We start from the raw sequence: 25,008 nt of genomic DNA on the forward strand, positions 1-25,008 counted from the left end.
AGCTGTGATGTATTTAAGCAGTTCTGCTTAGTGTGGGGCCCACAGGCCACATTTGGCTCACTGTGTCAGCCACTGTGGTGTTTGGAAATGACTATGGTTAAGCAGGTTAAAAATAGTAGTTTTTGTTATTTTGAAATTTATTTTAAGTTGAGAATGTCTGACGCTTTTCAGCTCGCTGCTGCTCACTCAATTAAAGCTACTGTAAGTAAGATTTGAACAAAAGAGCAGATTCTGTGTTCATCCATTATTCATCTTCTTAACCTTTTAAACATTTTTTACACATTGACATGAAATGTAATATAAAATTATGAAATACAAAATTTGGCTCACATTTAACTTTAACTTGATTTGGCTCTTACAGTAGATAAACATAAAAAACCTTGAAATACTTATTTTATTTCATTTTGCATCAGCCCATTGATGTCTGAGAAGGGCCCATCTTATGGAAAGTTAATGGCCCATTAGTTCAGTCACTAAGGGACATGAGCTCATACCACCCTTTGGAAATATGTGTCATTGATGGACATTTTATTGATTTATTTAGGACATTTTTTTATTCACATTTCAGTTCCACTGTTAAATATTCTTGAGAATTCAAAGTTCATTGCTCTTTGAAAGGATGTTCTGAGGCAATATGTTGTCCAGCCTGGGTGTCCCTCTGTCCAATGATGTATGACTTCACTTTCATAAGACCACATTATAAAATTTTTCCTGTGAAACACTAACCAAAAATGTTGCAGTATTTCACTTTTTAAAGAAATTTCAAGAAATATTTTACATATGTAATGAAGAAAGCACTTGAACGAGCACATATCTTCACCAATCAACAGTAAAGGATCCCAGATCTGTACCAGAAACTACCTGACTGCCAGGTCTGTGATGGTGAGGAAAGAGCTGAGCCACAAGGCCAGACTCTTGATTTCTCATTTGATTTACCTACAGATACCCCCCCCCCCCCATTACAATTTAACATTATCTTCATAACTTTCCCAAGCGTTTTGTAGCAGATCTGTAGCAGAAGGAAACGTCCTCCCGTCAAGCAACCCATTCCAGTCAAAGATTCAAGCTTGTCTACTACAGCATTTCTAAACATCTCAGTTTCATTTTGGAACTTTACATTGTTCAGTGATGAAAGTTTTCCTGTAAATCCGGGTTTTTGCTCACGTGGTAAACATTTCCTGGGTATTTTTGATAGCATACATCAGACTCCATTCATTCAGTTCCATTCAGGTCCACGCCTAAACAGGTGGTGGCAGTCAAGTGCCTTGTTGGTTTGCAAGCCACCAATAATCTCCAAAGAAGAAGAAGGGTTATTTTGTTTTTAGAGTTTATTAATCATATTTTTGGGGACTGCACGGTTGTTTTCCTAACTGTTTACTTTGTTGTGGACATTAAAAGTTATGAGCTGTGTATTTCTTCCAGTAATGATACATTAAGTGGAGCTAATGGGTAGAAATGCTACCGCCACTAGCATTCAGACTAGAGTTTAACTCTCAGTCTGCGAGTCATAACCACAAGATTAATGATTTTGAGCAACACACAAAAAAATTGTCTGAGGTGAGTAATTGAAAATGATACTTGACGTTAATGCTCTGCTTAAGGTTGTCAGCTAATGTTAGCCTGTTAGCTTCAGGATGTTTAATCAATCACTGTCAAGTTGAGTAAACGTTTTATATTTGTAAATTGTTCAACCTGTTTTATTTTTACCAAATAAAGCTACACAGTTTTTAATTGTTACTGTCATAACAGCAAGAAAAATTTAAATAACTTCAGATATTTTTTTTAACTATCAAGTAATCAATAAAATAGCACAGTGCTGTTTCATATTTCATTTTGTTTAATGTACACATTACTTTTCATGGTTTTTTATTCCTTATAATGTTAATCAAGAAATTATCTCAACAACAGATAAGTTGGCTTTAATTTACAGTGCACTGCTGATTGTATTGTGTCTAACTGTAACTAGGTACATCTGGTAAAATATGTATTGAGTGTATGTATTGGGCGGCACGGTGATTTAGTGCTTAGCACTGTTGCCTCACAGCATGTTATGGGATCGATTCCCACCTATGGCCTTTCTGTGTGGAGTTTGCATGTTATCCCCCTGTTTGCGTGGGTTCCCTCCTCCGGGTGCTCGCACATTTACTCCCACATTTAAAGACATGCAGGTTAGGTGAATTGGAAACTTTATAACTGTCCAGGTCTCCTTTGTAAAAGAGGTCTTGATCTCAATAGAACGCATTACCATTTTTCCCAGTAAATATATTTCTAAAGAAGCCATTGACATGAAATTTTCATTAGATGTCAGTAACAGCCCAAGTAATCCAAACATACTAAGAAATCGAGCCATAGATGTCCACAAATATTATGTGTAATAATGTGAAATGACACAGGAAAAACACCAATTGAATGCCTGAGGAAAAGGAGGTGTAAAAAGGCACAGAAAGCCAAGACACCAGAAATCTGAAATCTGTCAGTAATTAAAAAGCAGTCCAGCCCCTCGTCAGTGCAAATTACTATGAGTGAGTTCAGTCCCAACTGATGGCCTATAAAAAACTGTCTCATTACCAGGGTGTCGCACAAGAAACATCTCATGATAGATAAAAACAAAGAGCTCTCTCAAGATCTTCGCAACCTTATTATTTTTCTAAACTTCTCAATGTTCCAGTGAGCAGTGTTGGGGCCATAATCCGGAAGTGGAAAGAACATCATTTCACCATAAACCATGAACTCTTTGGTTGTTATAATAAACACCACACGTGTCACTGCACATCACCCCAAAAACACCATAGCAACAGTGAAGTTTGGAGGTGGAACAGCATGGTGTAGGGCTGTTTTTCAGCATAGAGCTCTGACAAACTTCATATATTTGAAGGAAAGATAAATGGAAAAATGTACCAAGATATTCTTGAGAAACATCTGCTGCTATATACCAAGATGATGAAGATAAAACAAGGGTGGACATTTCAGCAAGACAGTGATCCCAAACACACAGCCAGGAAACTCTCAGTTGGTTTCAGAGAATGAAAATAAAGCTGCTTGAATGGCCCAGAGAATCACTTGACTTCAATCCAATAGAAAATCTATGGAAAGAACTGAAGATCAGAGTTCATAGAAGAGGTCCACAGAACCTTCAAGATTTGAAGACTTTTTGTGTGGAAGAATTGGCCAAAATCACACCCGATTTTGTACTAGTTTCTCCATACAGGAGGCATCTTGAAGCTTCATTACCAACAAAGGCTTTTGTACGAAGTGTGTTCAATACCTTTCCCTGTGTCTTTCCTTTTTTTTTTTTTTTTTTTTTTTTACACAGAACTTAATTTCTGTACTTATTTGTTTTGGTTTCTTTGTTTGTGTTAATGACTTGGGTTGTTATTGACATCTGGTGAAAATTTTGTTTTAACACCACCTTTAGAAATATATTTACTGAGAAAATGATGATGTGTTCAACACATAGAGCATTTATCTGCTTTATCTGTATAATCTGTTAATTCTTGAAGGACCAGAAAATCATCCAGGAGAAGTGATTCTGACTCGCTGCATTTCTCTGTTATGAGGATATCTTTGGTTCTTGGACGTCTGGTCAGAGTTGAGTGGTTTTGAGACTTCACCTTGGTTTGTTGGAAATTCAAATGATCCAAATGAGGTTTATTTTTTTGTTTCAGGAGGCACTGAGTGGTTGCCAGGTCAGGAACTGCCTGTATCCCCATGGGACCTTGTCAGAAAGCCCCTCAGCCAACAGATCACCATCCGCCTCAAAGGTACAAACCTGCCAACCCAGCAACCAGCCGGCACGCAGGTCAGAGCTGTCGCCGCCGGCAACAAAAGCCAAACTAATTAGAGTTTGTAGCGCGGGCTGTGATTGAAGCAGACATACTGTCCTGAAACGTGAACTGAAGGACTGTTTGATTCTGTTTCACACACAGAGGAATCACATCACTAACAGAGCGATTTTATAATAGTTTTTGTGTGGAATTAAAGTCAATAGAAAATTATAAATTGCATTTCAAAGGAGGTCCTCGTTAGTTTATTTTATTCAAAGTTTTTGGATGAAGAACTCCTTCAGATTGGACTCGCTCATGTTGGGTTTTTAGCTCTTGAATCATGTAGGGAAGCCGTTTTTCTCAGCCTGACTCAGACACAGCTGGTTGTGGGTGTTGTTCTTGGTGGTGATTGGCCGCGAGTGTCGTTCTTGGTGCCAATTGGCTGTGAGTGTCGTTCCTGGTGCTGATTGGCCGCGACTGTCGTTCTTGGTGCTGATTAGCTGCGAGTGTTGTTCTTGGTGCTGATGGGCCGCGAGTGTCGTTCTTGGTGCTGATGGGCCGCGAGTGTTGTTCTTGGTGCTGATTCGCTGCGAGTGTCGTTCTTGGTGCTGATTGGCCGCGAGTGTTGTTCTTGGTGCTGATTCGCTGCGAGTGTCGTTCCTGGTGCTGATTGGCCGTGAGTGTCGTTCTTGGTGCTGATTAGCTGTGAGTGTTGTTCTTGGTGCTGATTCGCTGCGAGTGTCGTTCCTGGTGCTGATTGGCCGTGAGTGTCGTTCTTGGTGCTGATTGGCCGTGAGTGTCGTTCTTGGTGCTGATTAGCTGTGAGTGTCGTTCTTGGTGCTGATTAGCTGTGAGTGTCGTTCTTGGTGCTGATTGGCCGTGAGTGTCGTTCTTGGTGCTGATTAGCTGTGAGTGTCGTTCTTGGTGCTGATTAGCTGTGAGTGTCGTTCTTGGTGCTGATTAGCTGTGAGTGTCGTTCTTGGTGCTGATTGGCTGCGAGTGTCGTTCTTGGTGCTGATTGGCCGCGAGTGTCGTTCTTGGTGCTGATTGGCCGCGAGTGTCGTTCTTGGTGCTGATTGGCCGCGAGTGTCGTTCTTGGTGCCGATTGGCTGCTAGTGTCGTTCTTGGTGCCGATTGACTATGAGTTATATAATTTTTTGATCTTTTGATCTCATTTATTTTGTGCCTCGTTTTTTAGTGGTGTCACAAACAGAAATGTGGGTAAAGTGTGTTTCCGAGCAAAGTGCAGGATTTACTAAGTGTTTCTTATACTTGAAAGTGTGAGTAAAAGTTCATAAACCTCTGACCGTGTGTACGTACGGCACCTTGTGGCTTTGCTGCTGAAGTGCCATCCATTTCAGCACAGTCCTAGGCCAGTGTTCCAGTTTAACTTTTATTTTCACTCCTGGGGTTGTATCCAGGGGGAAGTTGTCCTGGGATATCTTAAGACCCCCCCCCATCCTGGATATCTTAGTCTGAATCTCAGTTCTACCCCTCGGCCCTTCCCCTCCGTTTTGCGCAGGCACGAGAGACAGAATGATTAATCAATTAACAATATTAATTATTACTATTATTAATGACTAATTATCAGTAGTATTAACATAAATTATTACTAATTAATTATTAATACTATTAATTATTATTATAAATTACAAATTAATTAAATCCATTATTAATACCACAAAATTCTCCGACATGATTGCGATTCGTCTGCGACTTCTTCTATTTCTTCTATTTCTTTGCATTTACGCAGAAAGGCGAGAAAATAAAAAGAGCAAAGAGGCTACTGCAACGAGTTTCGCTTCTTTTGCCATGTTGACAAACAGTGAAGATGGCAGTTTGAGATGGGCAGTTTTTTTTCCCCCCTAAGGCGGAGGGGTGTCTGAATTCATAGGGCTAGAAGCATACCCCTTCACCTTACCCCTTGTTTTAAAGGGGTAGGCATAGCGGTAGGGGTAGGGCCAAGGGGAAGGGGTACAAAAGAGAATTGAGATTGGGCCTTACCCCCCACCCTCTGCAAAGCAAGTCTGCTGCAGTGTTATCACCCATTTCATCCTCTCCAGATTTAAATATGTCTGAGAGAGTGTAATTTTAACATTACGAGGTCTGTTAGAAAAGTATCGGACCTTTTGTTTTTTTCAAAAACCTGATGGATTTGAATCACGTGTGCTTGCATGAGCCAACCTTCAACCTTCGTGCGCATACGTGATTTTTTTCACGCATGTCGGTTGCATCATTTGCTTGTAAGCAGCCTTTGTGTGAGGATGGGTGGAGTCGCTCGTCGTTTTTTCTTTGCAAAGAAATGGCGGAACAACTGGCGCAGCGCGACTTCATCAAATTTTGCCAGAAACTGGGCCACAGCCAGGTGGAAACCATTCAGATTATTCAGACGGCTTTCGGTGACGATCCTCTGGGCATCACACAGATTAAGAAGCGGTACAACTGGTTTAAAGACGGCCGCACAACGGTGGAGAGCGCGCCGCGCTCCGGGCAGCATCAACATGCTGAAACGACCGGATCATTTCCAAAGTGAACGCTGTGGAGATGTGGGACCATCGTGTGACTATCTGAGAAATTGCAGAAGAGGTGGACATCAGCACTTTTTCGGCACATTCCACTGTGAAAGAAGATTTTGCCATGAAAAGAGTGGGGGCAAAATTCATTGGCACAAAGCTGATGGCGCAGCAACAGAGCCTCCGTGATGAAGCCTTACAGAACATGCCCTGACATTCCCAGCTCTTGCACCATTCGGAAGATTCAGATGGCTTTCGGTGGCTTTTCAGTCGTGTGACTATCCGAGAAATTGTGGACAAGGTGGACATGCCACAACATGTCCTGTGAGGCTTCATCACGAAGGCGCTGTTGCTGCGCCATCAGCTTTGTGCCAATGAATTTCGCCCCCACTCTTTTCATGGCAAAATCTTCTTTCATCTATCAATCAATCAATCTATCAAAACCGGAAAAATCCGCATAACCAGAGCGCTTCCATTCTTTTGGCTTTGATCGTTTTTTGTTGATCCAGCACGCCTTTTTAAATATCGCGGATGTGCGTGTATTTCCTGTATTACCAGTATCAATCTACACATGTATTTGACACAAATTTTATGCCGGATGGTCTTTGTGAAGACACAACCTCATGTGCCTGTTTCAGTTAAGGTGGTTAACTACAACCCCAATTCCAGTGAAGTTGGGACGTTGTGAAAAATGTAAATAAAAACAGAATACAATAATTTGGAAATCATCTTTAACCTATATTCAATTGAACACAAAATTCTAATCAAATTCAAATTTAATAATTTATATAGCGCCAGTTGCCGAAGAGATAGCCTCAAGGCGCGTCACACAAATATAATAAAAATAGAGAAAACTGAATTAACAACTTAAAAACACAATCAGCTGTTTCACAGTATTTTCCACATTTTGGGGTCACATACTATACTGTATCAGACTGGAAAGGCAGGACAGGCTGGACTCAAATGCACAACGCAGGTACACAGCTCTGTGGAGGAAAAACGTTTACTAGATAAGCAGGCTTAGGTCGGTACACAGATAGGCAGTCCAAACAAAGCAACAGGATCCAGAACATCAGGCAAAAGGCGTGGTCAAAATGCAAGCAGGTTGTCGGCATAAACCGAAGAGGCACAATAAGCAAGGCAAGAGTACAAGAACAGAGCTGGCAAGAAGGCACTAGGCACAGCGAACTGGCAAAGGACAGATTCAAACCGTGCAGCTTATAAAGCACCCAAGTGATTAACCGAAACACAGAACAGGTGTGTAGGGAAACACGCAGAACCGGGGCATGGCCAGACGGATGGAGACACCCACCACCAAGAACCAAGAGAAAAAGGCAAGAGACAATAGGACAGAGTAAACCCAAGCATAAAAGCAGAAAAAGAGACAAACCAAAATCACCCCCATGACCCAGGAGCCTGAAAACATATGGTCTCTGTGTTCCATTGGACAGGTCTGTCTGAGTCGTGTGTGGATGAGTTGGCTCTAGAATCCCTCCTCCCCCTCCCGCTGCTGCACAACTACATCCGACTGGTAAACACACACAAATACACACACGTGCACATACACACTCTCTCTCTCTCTCTCACACACACACACACTGGAATTAGATGAACAATAGCATAAAGATAAAAGGTTGCACTTGCTTTTATTAATTTATTTATTACAAATCATGAAGACATATTAGAATTAATAAATCAGTTTTGTCAAATATGATAAGACTTTTATGTTTTATGATGTCAAAATAAAAATGAAATACATTTATACTCTTTGATCTCACACTGAACATAAATCTGCAGTGTGAGAAGAATAAATGAATATATCACACAAACAGTTCATAATGACTCTTCTCACAGTTAGTTTGCTCAGTCGTCTGTCAAAATTGAAAGATAACATGGATACAGCAGGGACTGATGGGAAATGTACAAGGTAGTACTGAGAACTACAGCTCTAAGTGGCTTATCTCAGTTGAGTCAGCACTATTTTTTAAAATTCTATTATATTATATATTATATATATTATATTTAAAAATTCTATTCCAGACCACAAATCATTTCTTACAAGTCTTTAATGTGTACAGGTCCGGATACAGTTGGTAGTGGCAACTTCTCCACCTTATCGTGGTGGTGGGAGTTTGGCGTACCCGGATGATCCTAGGAGCTATGTTGTCAGGGGCTTCGTGGCCCCTGGTAGGGTCTCCCCTGGCATTACAGGTCCTAAGGGCAGTTCAGAAGCTCTCATAACCAGTTATAATATCAAGGACTCGAGACGTCACCCGGTACAGCGGAGCGGAGCCCCACCCTGGAGCCAGGCCTGGGATTGGGGCTTGGGGCTCCTGGGATTGCACGAGCACCTGGTGGTTGGGCCTTAGCCCACGGGGCCCAGCCGGGCCCAGCCCAAAAGAACGACATGGGCCCGTCCTCCTGTGGGTTCACCACCTGAAGAGGGTGTCATGGGGTCAGGGGCGTAGAGGACTGGGTGGCGGTTGAGGACGGGTGGCCCGGTGGCCCGTTCCACGCTCACAGCCTCTGGCTGTCGGGACGTGGAATGTCACCTCGCTGGGGGGGAAGGAGCCTGAGTTTGAGGGAGGTTGAGAGGTACCGACTAGAGATAGTTGGGCTCACCTTCACGCACAGCTTGGGCTCTGGTACCCATCTCCTGGAGAGGGCCCACGGGGAGAGGCGGTGGGCGGGGGAGCATTGCTCATTCCCCAGCTCAGTCGCCATGTGTTGGAGTTCACCCCGGTGAACGAGAGGGTCGCGTCCCTACGCCTTCGGGTTGGGGACAGGTCTCTCACTGTTGTCTCGGCCTATGGGCCAAGCGGCTGTTGTGATTCTGCCCATTAGCCCGTTTGGCTGGGTTTTTGAGTTGTCTTAATTGTATGTGGGTTTGAGCATTTGGGTTTTTGCTTTCGTGGTATTCCTTATTTGTGTTTTGATTTTATGCAGTTGGGTTTTCTTTTGATGGTTATGTTTTTGAGGCCTTGCTATTTGTTTTCCTTGCACTGTTGATTGTGATCACTGTTCCATTCAGTTCTGTATCCCACTGGCCATTTAGTTTCCTTTCTAGGTGTTCTTTCCCTGAGTCACCACTTGGTGTCGCCCTGTGATCCTGTTTTATGTTGCACTTCACTCGACAGTCACTTAACAATTAAATTTCTGTACTTTATTTTCAGTATGTTTATTCCTGTTTTGGGGGTTTCTGTTGTAGTATTTTCTGAGGGTTTCTTTCTTGGATCAGTTCTGGTTTTACACATTTGGTTCTGTAGTCTATCTGGATATGTTATTTTATGTTTCTTCTTTTACTTTACTTTTCAGTCACCTTAGGTTCAGTGTTAACATGCTTTTTGTCTTTCCTCAGTTTCCTTAGTTACCGCACCTGTACTAAGTGGCATGTTTGTTTTTTAAGTCCTCACCTGTGCTGGGTTCCTTGCCATTTGATTCTCTCTCTCGTGCTCTGAGATCTCTGTTGTTCCCGTGTCTTCAGGTTTTGTGAGTATTTTGTGCAGTTATTGCTTGCCCAGCCCCTCTTTAGGTTTTTTGTCTGTTTCCACTAAATGCCTTTCCTCCATGGGTGGTGAATGCAGTTTTTTTTTCTCTGTGTGGATTTTTGACTATTGGATTTTCACCTGTAAATAAATCACTTTGGATTGGAACTAATCCTTTGAGTTTTTGCTGCCTGCATTCTGGAGCTTGTTTTCTGACTATTTGCGGAGCTCATAATTATTTTAATTATGAGCTCCGCAGGTAGCTTCCCTGACTTGGTGACTTTTAAAGCCTTTGGGGAGAAGTTCAGACATTGCTTCAACTCCTTTCACTGCTGTTACACTCCCAGTAAGAAGCAGGACTTCTTGAATCAAACCTGGGATTTGTTAGACACTAATTCATGGGCTTTTATTCTCTTTCCAGAATTTTTTGCTTTAGAGGGTCTGTTAGGCCGACAACAGCTTCCTGAATGGGCTGGGGACCCAGAAACTTATTTTTGGTCACATGTGCATGAACGTGCCAGTTTGGACAGCTGTAGTCAGCCCTCCAGTTCCTCCCTCCTGGATCGTCAACAATTTTGTAAAAGGGCCCTATCTGCAACGTTGGATCAAGAAGCTCTTCGAACAGTTTTCTCCTAATTGACTCATTTGTTTGATTGCTTCCACCACGCATACACACCCAAGAAAAGGTATGACTTTTTGAATCAAGCATGGGACTTGGTGGAGGGTAATCCCTGGGTATTTAACTATTTTCCTGCTCTTTATGAATTGGATTCCCTGTTTGAAGCAGATAAACTGTCAGATTGGGTCTGGGAACCAGAGAAGCATCTGCCAGCTGAAACTTCAAAACCTCAGTTTGACTACACCTGCTCAGATTCAGAGGATTTTTGTCGGGTGCAGGAGACTGTATATTGGATACAATAGAGCAGTGACTCTCAACCGGGGCGCTGCGGCACCCTAGGGTGTCGTGATCGATCGTCAGGGGTGCCGTGGGCAATTATCAAATATCACCATTATCGGGTGTATGTGCTGTAATGTGGCAGATGGGTGTAATGCTCTTTTATTTCAGTAGATGGCAGCAAAGCGCGCAGTATCGCTGAGCCGTGTGCCGACAAGGAGGCGTGATCGCCATTTTAATTCCGGGCAAGTTAGTGATTTGTGTGCATAGAAGTTCACTTGTCTCGTCAAGAAACAGGTGGAATATGCCGGGAAAGCTGCGCATGGTTGGCAAAGTCACAAACGGAGGAACAAGGGAGACAATATTTCCTTCCATCAGTAAGTGGTTTTGGTTATTGTTGTCACTTTGTCTGTGATATTTGGATGATAAACAGCTGTATGTCTCCTGCCGTACCTGTGTTGCCCGATGACACGGATCATTATTTTCACTTATGTCTAGTTGATATTTTCCACTGCTAGACCAGTGTCTAGTTAAAATTCTTGTTGATAGTGACTAAAAATTGTTGGACAAGACTGGGGAGTTTTTTTTTTTTGCACCTTAAAATAATGAGATTAATGACCCGCGCTGTGCTGCCACACACACAGAGATGTGCACACACACACCACTGACTTCATGAATGAAACTCGGTCAATAAAGGATAATTGTGTAAAAATATAATATATATAAAAGTATTGTAATGGTTTTAGGAGCCGCGCTGCGTTGAACACAGCAGCAGCTCAGCCGAGCAGCGTAGCTTAACAGCACAGATCCGTTTAACTTTCAACACTAATATTTGTGAATGTGTGTGTGTCAGAGTAAGTTTAATACTTTCCTGACATAATTTAATGTAATTTAATTTTACTGGCTCGATATCCAGGACAAAATGGCATTTTAGCACGTATTTTGCGAGCATTTTTCTGAGTGTGTTCAGTCGCGCATCTCCATTGAAAATGCATTAACATCCGGGTACTTCGTCAATATTTTGCCTGGTTAGGAGACGTCATGTCGCTGTCCATGAAGGGACCTTTTCGTTTAGTGTGCAGCATTGGGACTGCGCTCTCTAGTTCTTATATACAGCTCCATGACTATAGTATACTATGTTACGTCATATCTGTACCGCACGTGTTGCTAACGTGCTAACGCACCGTGTAGACAGTCGAGTTAGTGGTGAGTGACACGTGACACATGACAGTGGTGTGCCGCAGGATTTTGTAAATATAAAAAGGGTGCCGCAGCTCAAAAAAGGTTGAAAATCACTGCAATAGAGGACTCTGAGGCTCTGGACCTCCGGAACACTGCTGAGGTATTTCCAGATCAGGGATTTGTATCTGGACTACTTGGATTGTACTGATCCTGTAGAGCAAGATGCTATCCTGCAAACAGTTGAGAATATTACCCAGGCTGAACCAGACCTCATGACGGCTTACTCAGACCTTCACCACATTCGAACTCTGTTCATTCAACGACAGGTCCCGGCATACATTGATGACCCAATGGACTTTTTATACTCACCTGTTCCCCAGGACTCACTAGTAGAACCCTCCCTGAGCACCGTCCCCAGGAATCACTCGACTGGTACGACTGCCTCTCCCACTACACCTTCCATAGTCTCCCCTGCCTATCTTTCACCTTCCCCCTCGTCTGACACACAGCTTGATATGACACACACACCACATACTATCACAATGCTGCACTCACACAGGACGACACACAAGACCTCGAAGATAAACCTGACATCCAGCCCCCCGCTTTGTTCTCCAATTTCGGTTACGTCATGTCCACGTTCCATAGCTCCTCCCACTGTCTCTCAGACCGGCACGACAACCACAACACATCCCATTACTCCACACCTCGCTACACCACACAACACCACATACATGGCAAACCTTCCCACCACACTGCCTGCCATGACCAACCCGTCTGTCATCCAGAATGTGATCCTGTCACTCCAAAACTCTGTAGCCAGTTTGCAGTCACTGCTCCCACACCCCTCGAGCCTACAAACTGATCCCCAGCTCTCTGTCTCAGGTTCAGCTTTCTGCTCGCCTTCTCTGCTGTCATGTTTCTCATTTCCACTACAGTCAGTATTCCACCCATCTCCCTCACCTTCTGTGCTTCGTCTGTTGCCTGAACCAGGAATGCCACCATTACCTTTGCCTTCGTGGAATGTTCCCCTAGGTTTAGGAGAGGCACCAGAGAGGGAGAAGAAATGCAGGACTAAGTCCAGTCGTAAAAACCGTCAGCGGGTTACCGGGGGGGGGGGGCGCGGCCCTTCAGCCGCTACTGCCTGGGTCGGTGGTCCAGGCTGAATCTGACTTAACTGCAACTCTGTGTTCCAGCTCAGGGGTCGCGGAACAGCTTCCTTCCTCTTTTCTTCTGTCCAGGTCCGAGGAGAGGTCTGGTGCACTACCGGTCTCTGCAGCCCTGGAAGAGCCAGTGGACTCAGCCACTGATAACGACACAGGTTTGGAGAGATCTGAAGAGAGATCTGAACCCGAGTGGTGTTCAGTTGTTGGACTTCTGTGCTAGTCACAGTTTGTCCATCATGAACACCATGTTCGAGCACAAGGTTGTCCATAAGTGCACATGGCACCATGACACCCTGAGCCGGAGGTCGATAAGCCACTTTGTAGTCGTGTCATCTGACCTTTGGCCACATGTCTCGGACACTCGGGTGAAGAGGGAGGCTGAGCTGTTGACTGATCACCACCTGGTGGTGAGTTGGATCTGCTGGGAGGGGAGGAAGCTGGTCAGACCTGGCAGGCCCAAATGTATCGTGAGGGTCTGCTGGGGACAACTGGCGGAACCCTGTGTCAGCGAGGTCTTCAACTCCCACCTCCGGGAGAGCTTCTCCCAGATCCCGGGGGAGGTTGGAGACATGGAGTCCGAGTGGACCATGTTCTCCACCTCCATTGTCAATGCGGCCGCTCGCAGCTGTGGTCGCAGGGTCTGTGGTGCCTGCCGCGGCGGCAATCCCCAAACCCGGTGGTGTACGCCGGAAGTAAGGGATGCCGTCAAGCTGAAGAAGGAGTCCTACTTGTCTTTGTTGGCAGGTGGGACTCCGGAGGCAGCTGACAGGTACCAACAGGCCAAGCGTGCTGCAGCCTGTGCCGTCACAGAGACAAAAACGCGGGTCTGGGAGGAGTTCGGGGAGGCCATGGAGGAGGACTATCGGTTGGCCTCGAAGAAATTCTGGCAAACCGTCCGGCACCTCCGGAAGCGGAAGCAGCTCTCCACCAATACTGTCTACAGTGCTGGTGGGGAGCTGTTGACCCTGACTGAGGATGTTGTCGAGCGGTTGAAGGAATACTTCGAGGATCTCCTCAATATCATTGTCACTTCTTCCAAAGAGGAAACAGAGACTGGGGACTCAGAGGCGGACTCATCCATCACCCAGGCCGAAGTCACCAAGGTGGTCAGAAAGCGCCTCCGTGGCAAGGCTCCTGGGGTGGATGAAATCTGTCCAGAGTACCTTAAGTCTCTGGATGTTGTGGGTCTGTCTTGGTTGACACGTCTCTGCAATATCGCATGGCGGTCGGGGACAATGCCTCTGGATTGGCAGACAGGGGTGGTGGTCCCTCTGTTTAAGAAGGTGGACCGGAGGGTGTGTTCCAACTGCAGGGGGATCACACTCTTCAGCCTCCCCGGTAAGGTCTATTCCAGAGTACTGGAGAGGAGAATTTGACCGATAGTCGAACCTCGGATTTTGGAGGAGCAGTGTGGTTTTCGTCCTGGTCGCGGCACACTGGACCAGCTCAACACCCTCCATCGGGTGCTCGAGGGTTCATGAGAGTTCGCCCAGCCAGTCCACATGTGTTTTGTGGATTTGGAGAAGGCGTTCGACCGTGTCTCTGGAGGCGCCCTGTGAGGGGTGCTCCAGGAGTACAGGGTCTGGGGTCCGTTCTTAAGGGCTAGCCGGTCCCTGTACGACCGCAGCAGGAGCTTGGTTCGCATTGCCGGTAGTAAGTCAATCCTGTTTCCAATGCACGTCAGCCCCGCCGGGGCTGCACTTTGTCACCGGTTCTGTTCATTACCTTTACGGGCAGAATTTATAGGTGCATTCAGGGTGTAGAGGAGGTCCGGTTTGGGAACCACAGAATCTCGTCTCTGCTGTTTGCGGACAATGTGGTTCTGTTGGCTTCATCAAATCAGGACCTTCAGCGTACACTGGAGCGATTTGCAGCTGAGTGTGAAGTGTCCGGGATGAAAATCAGCACCTCCAAATCCAAGGCCATGGTTCCTGACCGGAAAAAGGTGTTTTGCCCTTTTCAGGTCGGTGGAGTGTCCTTGCCTGAAGTGGAGGAGTTTAAGTATCTTGGGGTCTTGTTCATGAGAGAGGGACGGATGGAGCGTGAGATCGACAGACGGATCGGTGCAGCATCTGCAGTGACGTGCTCGCTGTATTGGACCATTGTGGTGAAGGGAGCAGGGGGGCAAAGCTCTAGATTTACCGATCGATCTACGTTCCGACCCTCACGTATGGTCATTATATTTGGCTCGTGACCGAAATAACAAGATCACGAGTACAAGCGGCCGAGATGACTTTCCTCTGCAGGGTGGCTGGGCGCTCCCTGAGAGATAAGGTGAGGAGCTCGGTCACTCAGGAGGAGCTCGGAGTCGAGCCGCTGCTCCTCTACATTGAAAGGAGCCAGCTGAGGTGGCTCGGGCATCTTTTTCGGATGACCCCTGGACGCCTCACTGGAGAGGTGTTCCGGGCACGTCCTATCAGGTGGAGGCCCCGGAGAAGACCCAGGACACGCTGGAGGGACTACGTCTTGCAGCTGGCTTGGGAATGCCTCGGGGTTCCCCCGGAGGAGCTGGGGGAGGTGTGTATGGATTGGGAGGTCTGGGAGGATTTGCTTGAGCTGCTGCCCCCGCGACCCAACCTCGGATGAAGCGGAAGAAAATGGATGGATGGATGGAAGGGTCCGGATAAAGCTGATACAAGTAAAATAAGCCAGAGTGTGTCTGAAATATGCAAAGCTGATCCACAACCATTTCATACGTAACCTTGGGGGCTGACGTTTAGCTGCCTGATGGTCACTCTGCCTGTGTCCAGCTGCAGTCCACTTCATGCTTGGTCAGTACACACAGTCAGTCCAGGTTGCTTTTGTCTACAAAGGTCTGACTTAAATTTGACTTTCAAGAGAAAACACAAAGCAGTAATAAATACATAAATACCCTGAAAGGTGCATCTGCTGATTTTACTTCTTCTGTGTTCGCAGGGATGAAAAATTTCAGCTTTTTAGCAGATTTTTGCTTTTTTTTTTCCAGTCGCCTGGGTCATTTTTGATATCCGTGCAAATCTGTTGATAATGAGGGAGGCGTCTCAGCCCCTACCTAGGTAGTTGCCAATGTGTATTCCTGCTATGAATATAATAGCTGTATCGGATATTGCTGTTTCCTGTGTCGGCCCCTGCAAGGTTGATTAGCACTGTGTATTCCTGCCTTGCATTCGACAAGCTATCTCGACCCCTTGTGGTGTTTTTCCTGTCAGAACTCCTGTGAGGTTAGTGGGTGGGGCCGAGCTGTTATAAAAGGTCTGTGAATTGTGTTGCCGATATGTTGTCAAAATGGGAAATTGTTGGTAATTCTTACAGCTATCACAATTTCTACACAGTTTCCAAAAGACAGACCAAGACATCTGTCTTTTGAATTTTTTTGAAGGACAGGCCTGATTTCCTCTTCATCCACCTCTTCTTGAGACAACTCCCCCCTCAGGTGCATGCAGCTTTGGCCAATACCAACATCACAAACTGCTGTGCGCTGGTAAACAAAGAGAACAAGTTTTTCCTGGCTGGACAACACCACAGTGTGGCTGCTGCTGCACTCATCCATGACCACACCGCCATAACTGCCACAGCACACACCTGTCACACGCCTATACTACTCACAGGTGATGCTGCAGCGCTCATGTCAACAGCACCTATTTCGCCTCAGCAGCATCCTGAACCCGACTTGTGCTTCTACCATGCTAAATTTGGATCCAGAGCCAAGGAGTGCCGCCAACCCTGCGCCTTCAGCAGAAAGGGAAACATCAGGGCCGGCACTTAGTCTTGGCCATGAGCGTCAGCCTTACTGACAGGCTACTGTTCATCCAAGACCGTCTCCGGTAGTCATTTCCTGTGTGACACTGGTGCACAGAGCATCATTCTGCCCACTTCCAGACTGGGCATCCTGGCAGATGGGTTTGGCCACCCTCTGCACAGCCGCCAATGGCATCAAAATGCTCGAAGCACGGGTCGAGGAGGAGGATTAGCAGCAATCTTCCACTCCAGCTTATTAATTAATCAAAGACCCAGACAGAGCTTTAATTCATTTGAAAGCTTGACTCTTAGTCTTGTCCATCCAAATTGGAAGTCTCAAAAACCAGTTTTATTTATTATCTATCGTCCACCTGGTCGTTACTGTGAGTTTCTTTGTGATTTTTCAGACCTTTTGTCTGACTTAGTGCTTAGCTCAGATAAGATAATTATAGTGGGTAATTTTAACATCCACATAGATGCTGAGACTGACAGCCTCAACACTGCATTTAATCTATTATTAGACTCAGTTGGCTTCGCTCAAAATGTAAATGAGCCCACCCACCACCTTAGCCACACTTTAGAGCTTGTTCTGACATATGGCATAGAAATTGAAGACTTAACAGTATTCCCTGAAAACTCCTTTTTGTCTGATCATTTCTTAATAACATTTACATTTACTTTAATGGACTACCCAGCAGTGGGGATTACGTTTCATTACAGTAGAAGTCTTTCTGAAAGCGAAGGATATGATTCCTTCTTTGTTATGTTCTTCAATGCCATATACCAACACAGTGCAGAGTAGCTATCTAAACTCTGAGTGAGATAGATTATGTCGTCAATAGCTTTCTATCCTCATTGAGCACAACTTTGGATGCTGTAGCTCCTCTGAAAAAGAGAGCCTTAAATCAGAAGTGCCTGACTCCATGGTATAACTCACAAACTCGCAGCTTAAAGCAGATAACACGTAAGTTGGAGAGGAAATGGCGTCTCACTAATTTAGAAGATCTTCATTTAGCCTGGAAAAAGAGTCTGTTGCTCTATAAAAAAGCCCTCCGTAAAGCTAGGACATCTTACTATTCATCACTAATTGAAGAAAATAAGAACAACCCCAGGTTTCTTTTCAGCACTGTAGCCAGGCTGACAAAGAGTCAGAGCTCTACTGAGCCAAGTATTCCTTTAACTTTAACTAGTAATGACTTCATGACTTTCTTTGCAAATAAAATTTTAACTATTAGGAAAAAAAATTATTCATAACCATCCCAAAGACATATCTTTATGTTCGACTGCTTTCAGTAATGTTGGTATTTGGTTAGACTCTTTCTCTCCAATTGTTCTGTCTGAGTTATTTTCATTAGTTACTTCCTCCAAACCATCAACATGTCTATTAGACCCCATTCCTACCAGGCTGCTCAAGGAAGCCCTACCGTTAATTAATGCTTCGATCTTAAATATGATCAATCTATCTTTATTAGTTGGCTATGTACCACAGGCTTTTAAGGTGGCAGTAATTAAACGATTACTTAAAAAGCCATCACTTGACCCAGCTATCTTAGCTAATTATAGGCCAATCTCCAACCTTCCTTTTCTCTCAAAAAGTCTTGAAAGGGTAGTTGTAAAACAGCTAACTGATCATCTGCAGAGGAATGATCTATTTGAAGAGTTTCAGTCAGGTGATTTGGCGCTATATAAGTAAAATTGATTTGATCCCTATACGCACTTATGGCACTCGACATGTGGACTGGTGTTTTGGGGGCCATGATTTAGCTGGGACTTCATGGCTAAAGTTGCTGTCCCTCTCTTGGGCACAGATTTTCTGTATGCTTATGTTGGATGTCAAAAATCTGTGCTTGATTGACACCACCACCATTTGACTCCATCAGACTGTCTGGCGTGCTGTCGCAGGCTGACGTGTTTTACCACCTGCTCGGGAAATTCCTTGCACACACGCAGTGACCTTTTCATCCTCTTCCACCAAGCACAGAGTAGAGCACCATTTCGCCACCATGGGCCCGCCTTTGTACTCCTGGGCAAGGCGTCTCGAACCAGCCAAGCTCGGCATTGCCAAAGCGGAGTTTAACAGCATGGAACGCCTCAGCATTATTCATCATTTCACAAGCCCATGGCCATTGCCCCTTCACATGGTTCCATTGAGGGCCCCAACAACGGCTGAGATGGCTCGGGCATTCATCAGCACCTGGGTCGCCCGTTTTGGCACTCCATCGACCCTCTCTTCCGGCAGTGGCTCGCAGTTTACGTCCGAGGTCTGGAATGCAATAGCAGACAGCCTGAGTGTGAAGCTCCACCGGACCATGGTGTATCACACCCAGGCTAATGGACCGTGTGAGTGCTTTCATCGCAGTCTAAGGTTCTAAAAACAGTCTGGACTCACACACCATTCCAACTCATTATAGGAACTTTCATAATTTATTACCACACTTCATAAATGTCAGCTACATATTTTATAACCACTACCCAATCTAAACTGTTGATGCATTTGATATTAATAAATTGTTGAAAAATGATTTTTCTTGTGCTTTTTTATTTAAACAGATCAACATAAAAACAACATCGTTTCAACGTCTCAAAACTATGCTGTTTCAACTTACAAATACAAACAAAAATCAATGTTGTTTCAACATCTACCCTGTATGTTTCTTCAACGTTGATTCAGCGTATTGTGCCCACTGGGATACTGTATTTTCTTATAGATATTTTCCTATAAATTTAGCTTATGCATCTCAGTTTTACTGATTCTGTGCCTTAGAGCACTTAAATGTTCAAAGCAATTTCTGCTACAAATGGCAACTACAAAAAATATCAAAACATCATAGATATGCCAAAGTGGCTTTGATTTCTCATAACATGACAGTAAATGGACTGCATTTATATAGTGCTTTTCCATCTGCATCAGACGCTCAAAGCGCTTTACCCCAGTATAATGGTGCTGCCACACAAGGTACTCACTACATACACATCGGGAGCAACTGGGGGATTAAGGACCTTGCCCAAGGGCCCTTAGTGATTTTCTGGTCAGGTTGGGATTTGAACTGAGGATCCTCTGGTCTCAAGCCTGACACTTAACCACTAGACTATCACCTCCCCCCTAAAAGTAAGCAGTAATTAACAACATGATATATTGCTACCAAATTTGCAGGGCATGATGTACAAACACATAATCACTACAAATATATTGGTGATATTATTACTAATTATGACATCATAATGACGTTACCAAATTAGCGTAAATTAATGAACAAAGCTGACACTAAATTAGGTATACTTTAATGTGGGGATTACAGAGCAACGGAGGAGAACATGGATGGCTGACAACCAAAAGCAACCTAAAATGGAGTGTACCCAGAAGAAGCAGAAGGCAAACTATTATGAGCAACTTCTACCCATGACAACTGAGAAACCCAAGCAGATGGATGCTGTGAACACAATATTTTAACACTCCTTTCAAGTTCCTGATTCAATCATTTGGTCTGACCGTTTGCTTGGGGGTGGTAACCAGATGTGAGACTGGAGGTGGCCCCAAGGAGACGGCAGATTTCCCTCCAAAACCCCAACATGAACTGGGGACCTCGGTCCGAGACAATTTCCTGAGGAAAACCATGCAGACGGAAGACATTAGTCAACATAATCTCGGACAGTTCTTTCACAGAAGACAATTTAACAGTGGTACAAAATGGCATATTTTGGAAAGATGATCAACAACAGTCAGAATTACTGTATGTCCCTTGGATGGTGGAAGACCTGCAACGAAGTCCATGGAGAAATGTGTCAACGGTTGCTTGGGAACAGCTAGAGGAGGAAGAGTCCCTGCAGGTGGCTGGGTGGTAGACTTGTGCGTGGCACAAATTAGACAGGTGTTCACAAACTCAGAAACATCAACAACCAAGCGCGGCCACCAAAACTGTTGTTGCACAATAAAAGTAGTCTTTTTAATGCCCGGATGACAGGAAAATTTGTTACTGTGTGCCCAATCAATGACCTTTCCCCTGAGAGCTGCCGGGACAAACACTTTCCCCGGGGGGCATTCCGCGGGAACAGTCATGTTCCTAAGAGGGGATGAGATGCAAGATTCTATTTCCCAGGTGATGGCTGAGATGAAACAGGAGGATGGAAGAATATTGCTGAGATCTACCGGGTCATCTGGCTCATCGTATTGGCAGGAAGGAGCGTCTGGCTTACCATTCTTTGAACCTGGTCGGTAGGTTATAACTAAATCAGAACAGCTGAAGAAGATTGCCCAATGGGCCTGACGAGCATTGAGACGTTTAGCTGTACGTATATATGCTAGATTCCTATGATCCATGTATACAGTAAATGGTATCTGTGCCCCCTCAATACAGTGTCGCCAATCCTCCGAGGCCACTTTAACCGCTAGCAGTTCTTGGTCGATGCTGTAATTGCGCTCGACTGAAGACAGGTTACGTGACAGGAAGGCACGCGGATTTAGCCTTCTGGCGGTGGGACACATTTGAGACAGAATTGCTCCCACTCCAACATCAGAGGCATCACAAACTGCCGAGCAGGGTCAGGAAGGAGTAACATGGGGGCTGCTGTAAAACGTCGCTTTAGGACCTAAAATGTCTCATCACACTCCTGTGTCCATTTGAATGTTCGGAGGGACAAGGTGACATCGTGAAATGCAGACAACATGATCAGAATGTCCACATTAAAAACAGAGTCCAGCGTGCCGCCAACGGCGCCATTGCTCTTCGGACAGACGCATCTGTCCCAGCTGCATGAGCTCTTTGGAAGCGTGATGCGTGTCGTTGCCCTCCGGTCAGTGTGTGGGAGCAGTTCCGGGGTTGGTGGTGGAAGCGCTTCGTGCTGTGAAGCGTGGTGGTCGTTCCGCCAGTTGACGGTTGACCTGAATGGTGAGGGCGATAAGCTCGTCGTAATCCTCCGGAAGCTCTGCCGAGAAGAGGTGGTCTTGGATGTTGGGGCCCAACACCTGGAAGAAGGCATCTAACGGGGAGTTGGAGTTCCACTCGCTCTTGGAAGCAAGGATGCGGAATTCAACGGAGTAGGCTGCCACCCGGCGAGTGCCCTGCTTAAGCCTCAAAAGTGAACGCGCCACCTTGCATCCAGGGGAGGTATGCTGAAAAACCTGCTGAAGTGCTGTGGTGAATGTCAGGAGGGAGGAGCAAGATGGCGACTGTCGGTGCCACTCTGATGTGGCCCACACAGCAGCTGACCAGACAGGTGAGAGATTATGTATGCTATCGTCATTTTGTCAGACGGAAACATACTTGGCATGAGTTCAAAATGAAGGTCACACTGAGTGATGAAAGGTAACATGTCCCCAGACTCCCAGAAGAACTGTTTGGGGCGGGAGAGCTGGGTGCAGATGACAGCCTCAGGTACGGGAGCCGGAATGGCGGCCAGTGATCCTGACGGAAGTTGGCTGAGATTACCTTTTGCTGGTTCCGGGCTGGCCTGAGAGTCGAGGTTGGAGAGAAGTTGCTCACAGACAACATGAAGGTGTCTTGTCTCTGTGCCAGCTTGCTTAAACCAGTGCTGAGTGTCGCGAGCCGGTCTTCTTGCTGGGCCAACTGCCTGCTGTGATGGCATACCGCTAACTTGAAGGGTGATGAGTCCGCTGCGTCTATAGTTGGCCAGATTTGTCTGACAGGTCTGGTAGACCGGTTAGGCAGGATGCAAATGCAGGACTCAGACACAAGGCTCTGTAGGTAAAAACGGTTTACTGTTGAAGCAAACGGGTCTGGTACACAGATAGGCAGTGCAAAATACAGTAAGCAGCAGTACAAGGAGCATCAGGCTAAGGCGTTGTTGAGGAAACAAGCAGGTGGTCATTAATACACAAGAGGCTAGCAGGATGAGAAAACAATACAGAGCTTGAAAGAAGGCACAAAGGGCATCAGTAAGTACACCCAGGTGATGAGGTGTAAATAGGAAGCAGGTGTGCATGGAACGCACCAGAAAGGAGGAGTGGCCACCAAGAGTAAGAGGAGACACACAAGAGAGACAGAGACAGAAAGCCCAAAGCAGAAAATCCCTGACAAGAGAAAGAACACACAGAAAAGTCACTTAACCTAATCAAACCATGAAAATAAACCCAGACAAAATCCAAATCCTGACAAACAGTCTCTCATTTATGAATGAGATCATATCAAGTTACAATATATGAAGGCAGAGCTCATTGGTATATTTATTACACTTTGTTGTGTCTTTGATTTTTATCTTTTCTTTCATATCCGTGCATGCACCTGCAGGTGGAACAGTATGGGAACCTCATCTTTCATGGACTGGAGGGCAGCTGTCAGGAATACATTGCCAAGCTGGTCGCTTGTTGCATCAAGGTATGCCCATGGCTTCCCAAACTCTGTCATCCAAAAACCTCCAACATTCCAGGTGAGGAAAGTAGGTTGGCTTTATAGGGAATGGCTCAGTGCCAATAATGCATAGAGTCAGACTCAGGGTCAGTATCAGACACTGGCCCGACAACTATGAATTGGGACGGATATTAGCCTCCATTTTGGAGTGAGATTTCCCGCTCCTAAACGACCAATAGGAGATCATAGCCCGACAACCGGGTATGAAAGTGAGCCTGACATCAGCGTCTTGGCCACAAACCAATCACAGGAAGAGGCTAGCCCAATTCAGGGCCGGTTGTTGGGCTATCTCAGACGCATGATCAGTGAAGGCAGGGTGGACCAATTTTTAGAGAGGACAGTTTGATTGCTGATACCGGATCTGATCGGGATTTTGGATTTTGCGGACATTTGAATTTAATATTGAAAGCCCATTTGGTGTACATTTTACATTATATCTCAATCAAAAGTGCCTTAATCACTCTCATTTGTGACAACGAGGTGCATAGTGGCACTCTCACTGACTAGACTAAGTTTGAATTTTGCTGATAATTGATTTTAACATTGAAAAGCCCTTTGACCTTGAAAATTTTTTCCAAGGTAAAAATTTGTGGAATTGGAAACTAGTGTTGCTGGAGGTTTGTGCTTTTCAAGCACGGTGCTCTAGTTAATAAATGGAATAGTACAGGGCAAAAAAACAAACACAAAAACTGCCCCTTCTCTGGGAAGAAACTAAAGTGGTTTTAAATTACTGTGCAAAACAAAATTATTAAAAAGGCTTGTTTTCCGCCAGTTATTTCTTTTTATGTTCAGTTCGTATTCGTGCCGTAGTCATTGTGTGTTGATGTGCTGTGGCTGCAGAGTGTAGACATTAGTGCACTGGATGTCTTTTAAACTTCAGACCTTTAGACCTCCTCTCAGGTGTTCTGCTGCGTGACTACTTCTTTGTCATGGACAACAGAAATGAGACGTCTTTATGCTTGACTATACCTCATTTTTAGACAAACACACACACACACACACACACATACAGATGAGTGAAAGTACATATGGTATTAATGTAAAACGGGCATGAAAATGACAACTTTGTCTGTGGAAACAAGCAGCGGCTCTTTGCATTGTCATGCAGGATAGAAGATGGGTCAGTCTGATTCTGCACTTGACATTTATTTCTTTAGAGGAATCACCTCCTCCTGTCAATAATGAAACTGTGACTGGTGAAGCACCACACGGAGGCTGTCTCTGCACCTTCTGCACCACGGATGGGAATCAAGAACCTATTCCCATTCTTTCCATCATATTTTTTTTACTCCGATACAATCAGTTCCTCTTATCAATACCTGCATGTAGTGTTTCTGACAGTTCCATGTTTCAGAATCTGCTTGATGTCACCACTGATATCATGATACCTAATTATGTGTGTAGCAACAAGGAAAACAGCTGCACTGATCGTGAAAACCTGTGTAGAGCCCTTTTTTTTATCCAGAAAGAAACCTGATCAGGCAATCAAAGAATGGGGTTAATCAGTGGATTTGATAATGACATTGATGTCAATAAAGTCTTATCAGTTCACGTCCCTGTTTGGCACGTCACAGGAGAAACTCCATCAGCCTTCTGTTACCATGGTGACAGCATCAGGTGTTTGTTACAGCATGATTCATTTCAGCAGGAATAAAAATAGATGAAGAAAGAGACTGATTGTGAGAATTGAGAATGGTTCTGTGTGTCTGAACTGAAAACAGGTCCTGGTCTTCTTGGAGAACATAATTTAAAAGAAAAATGCATTAATGGTCCTGAATTTTATTTAAAAAAAAAAATGTAGTAATTGTTTTGCATACATCTACTGTATATTTGAGAGTGGTTTGTATTTGTTCTGTTTTATGTATTTTAATCACTTTTCCTGCTCAAACACCTATTTGTCTGTTGTTGTTTGTTGCTGGTT

General features: G+C 44.9%; 1 protein-coding gene across 1 annotated transcript in view; it reads left to right on the top strand.

Moving 5' to 3' along the window:
- cttnbp2 (cortactin binding protein 2) overlaps positions 1-25,008 on the top strand; it is a 420,592-nt gene that overhangs the window by 327,573 nt on the left and 68,011 nt on the right. The window contains exons 11-13 of the mRNA XM_034175732.1: positions 3,666-3,761; positions 7,729-7,808; positions 22,968-23,054. Coding sequence (XP_034031623.1) covers positions 3,666-3,761; positions 7,729-7,808; positions 22,968-23,054 — 263 coding nt within the window. The remainder of the gene's footprint in view (positions 1-3,665; positions 3,762-7,728; positions 7,809-22,967; positions 23,055-25,008) is intronic.

This window comes from Thalassophryne amazonica, chromosome 8 (assembly GCF_902500255.1).
Source record: "Thalassophryne amazonica chromosome 8, fThaAma1.1, whole genome shotgun sequence".
In the NCBI taxonomy this organism is placed as follows: Eukaryota; Metazoa; Chordata; class Actinopteri; order Batrachoidiformes; family Batrachoididae; genus Thalassophryne; species Thalassophryne amazonica.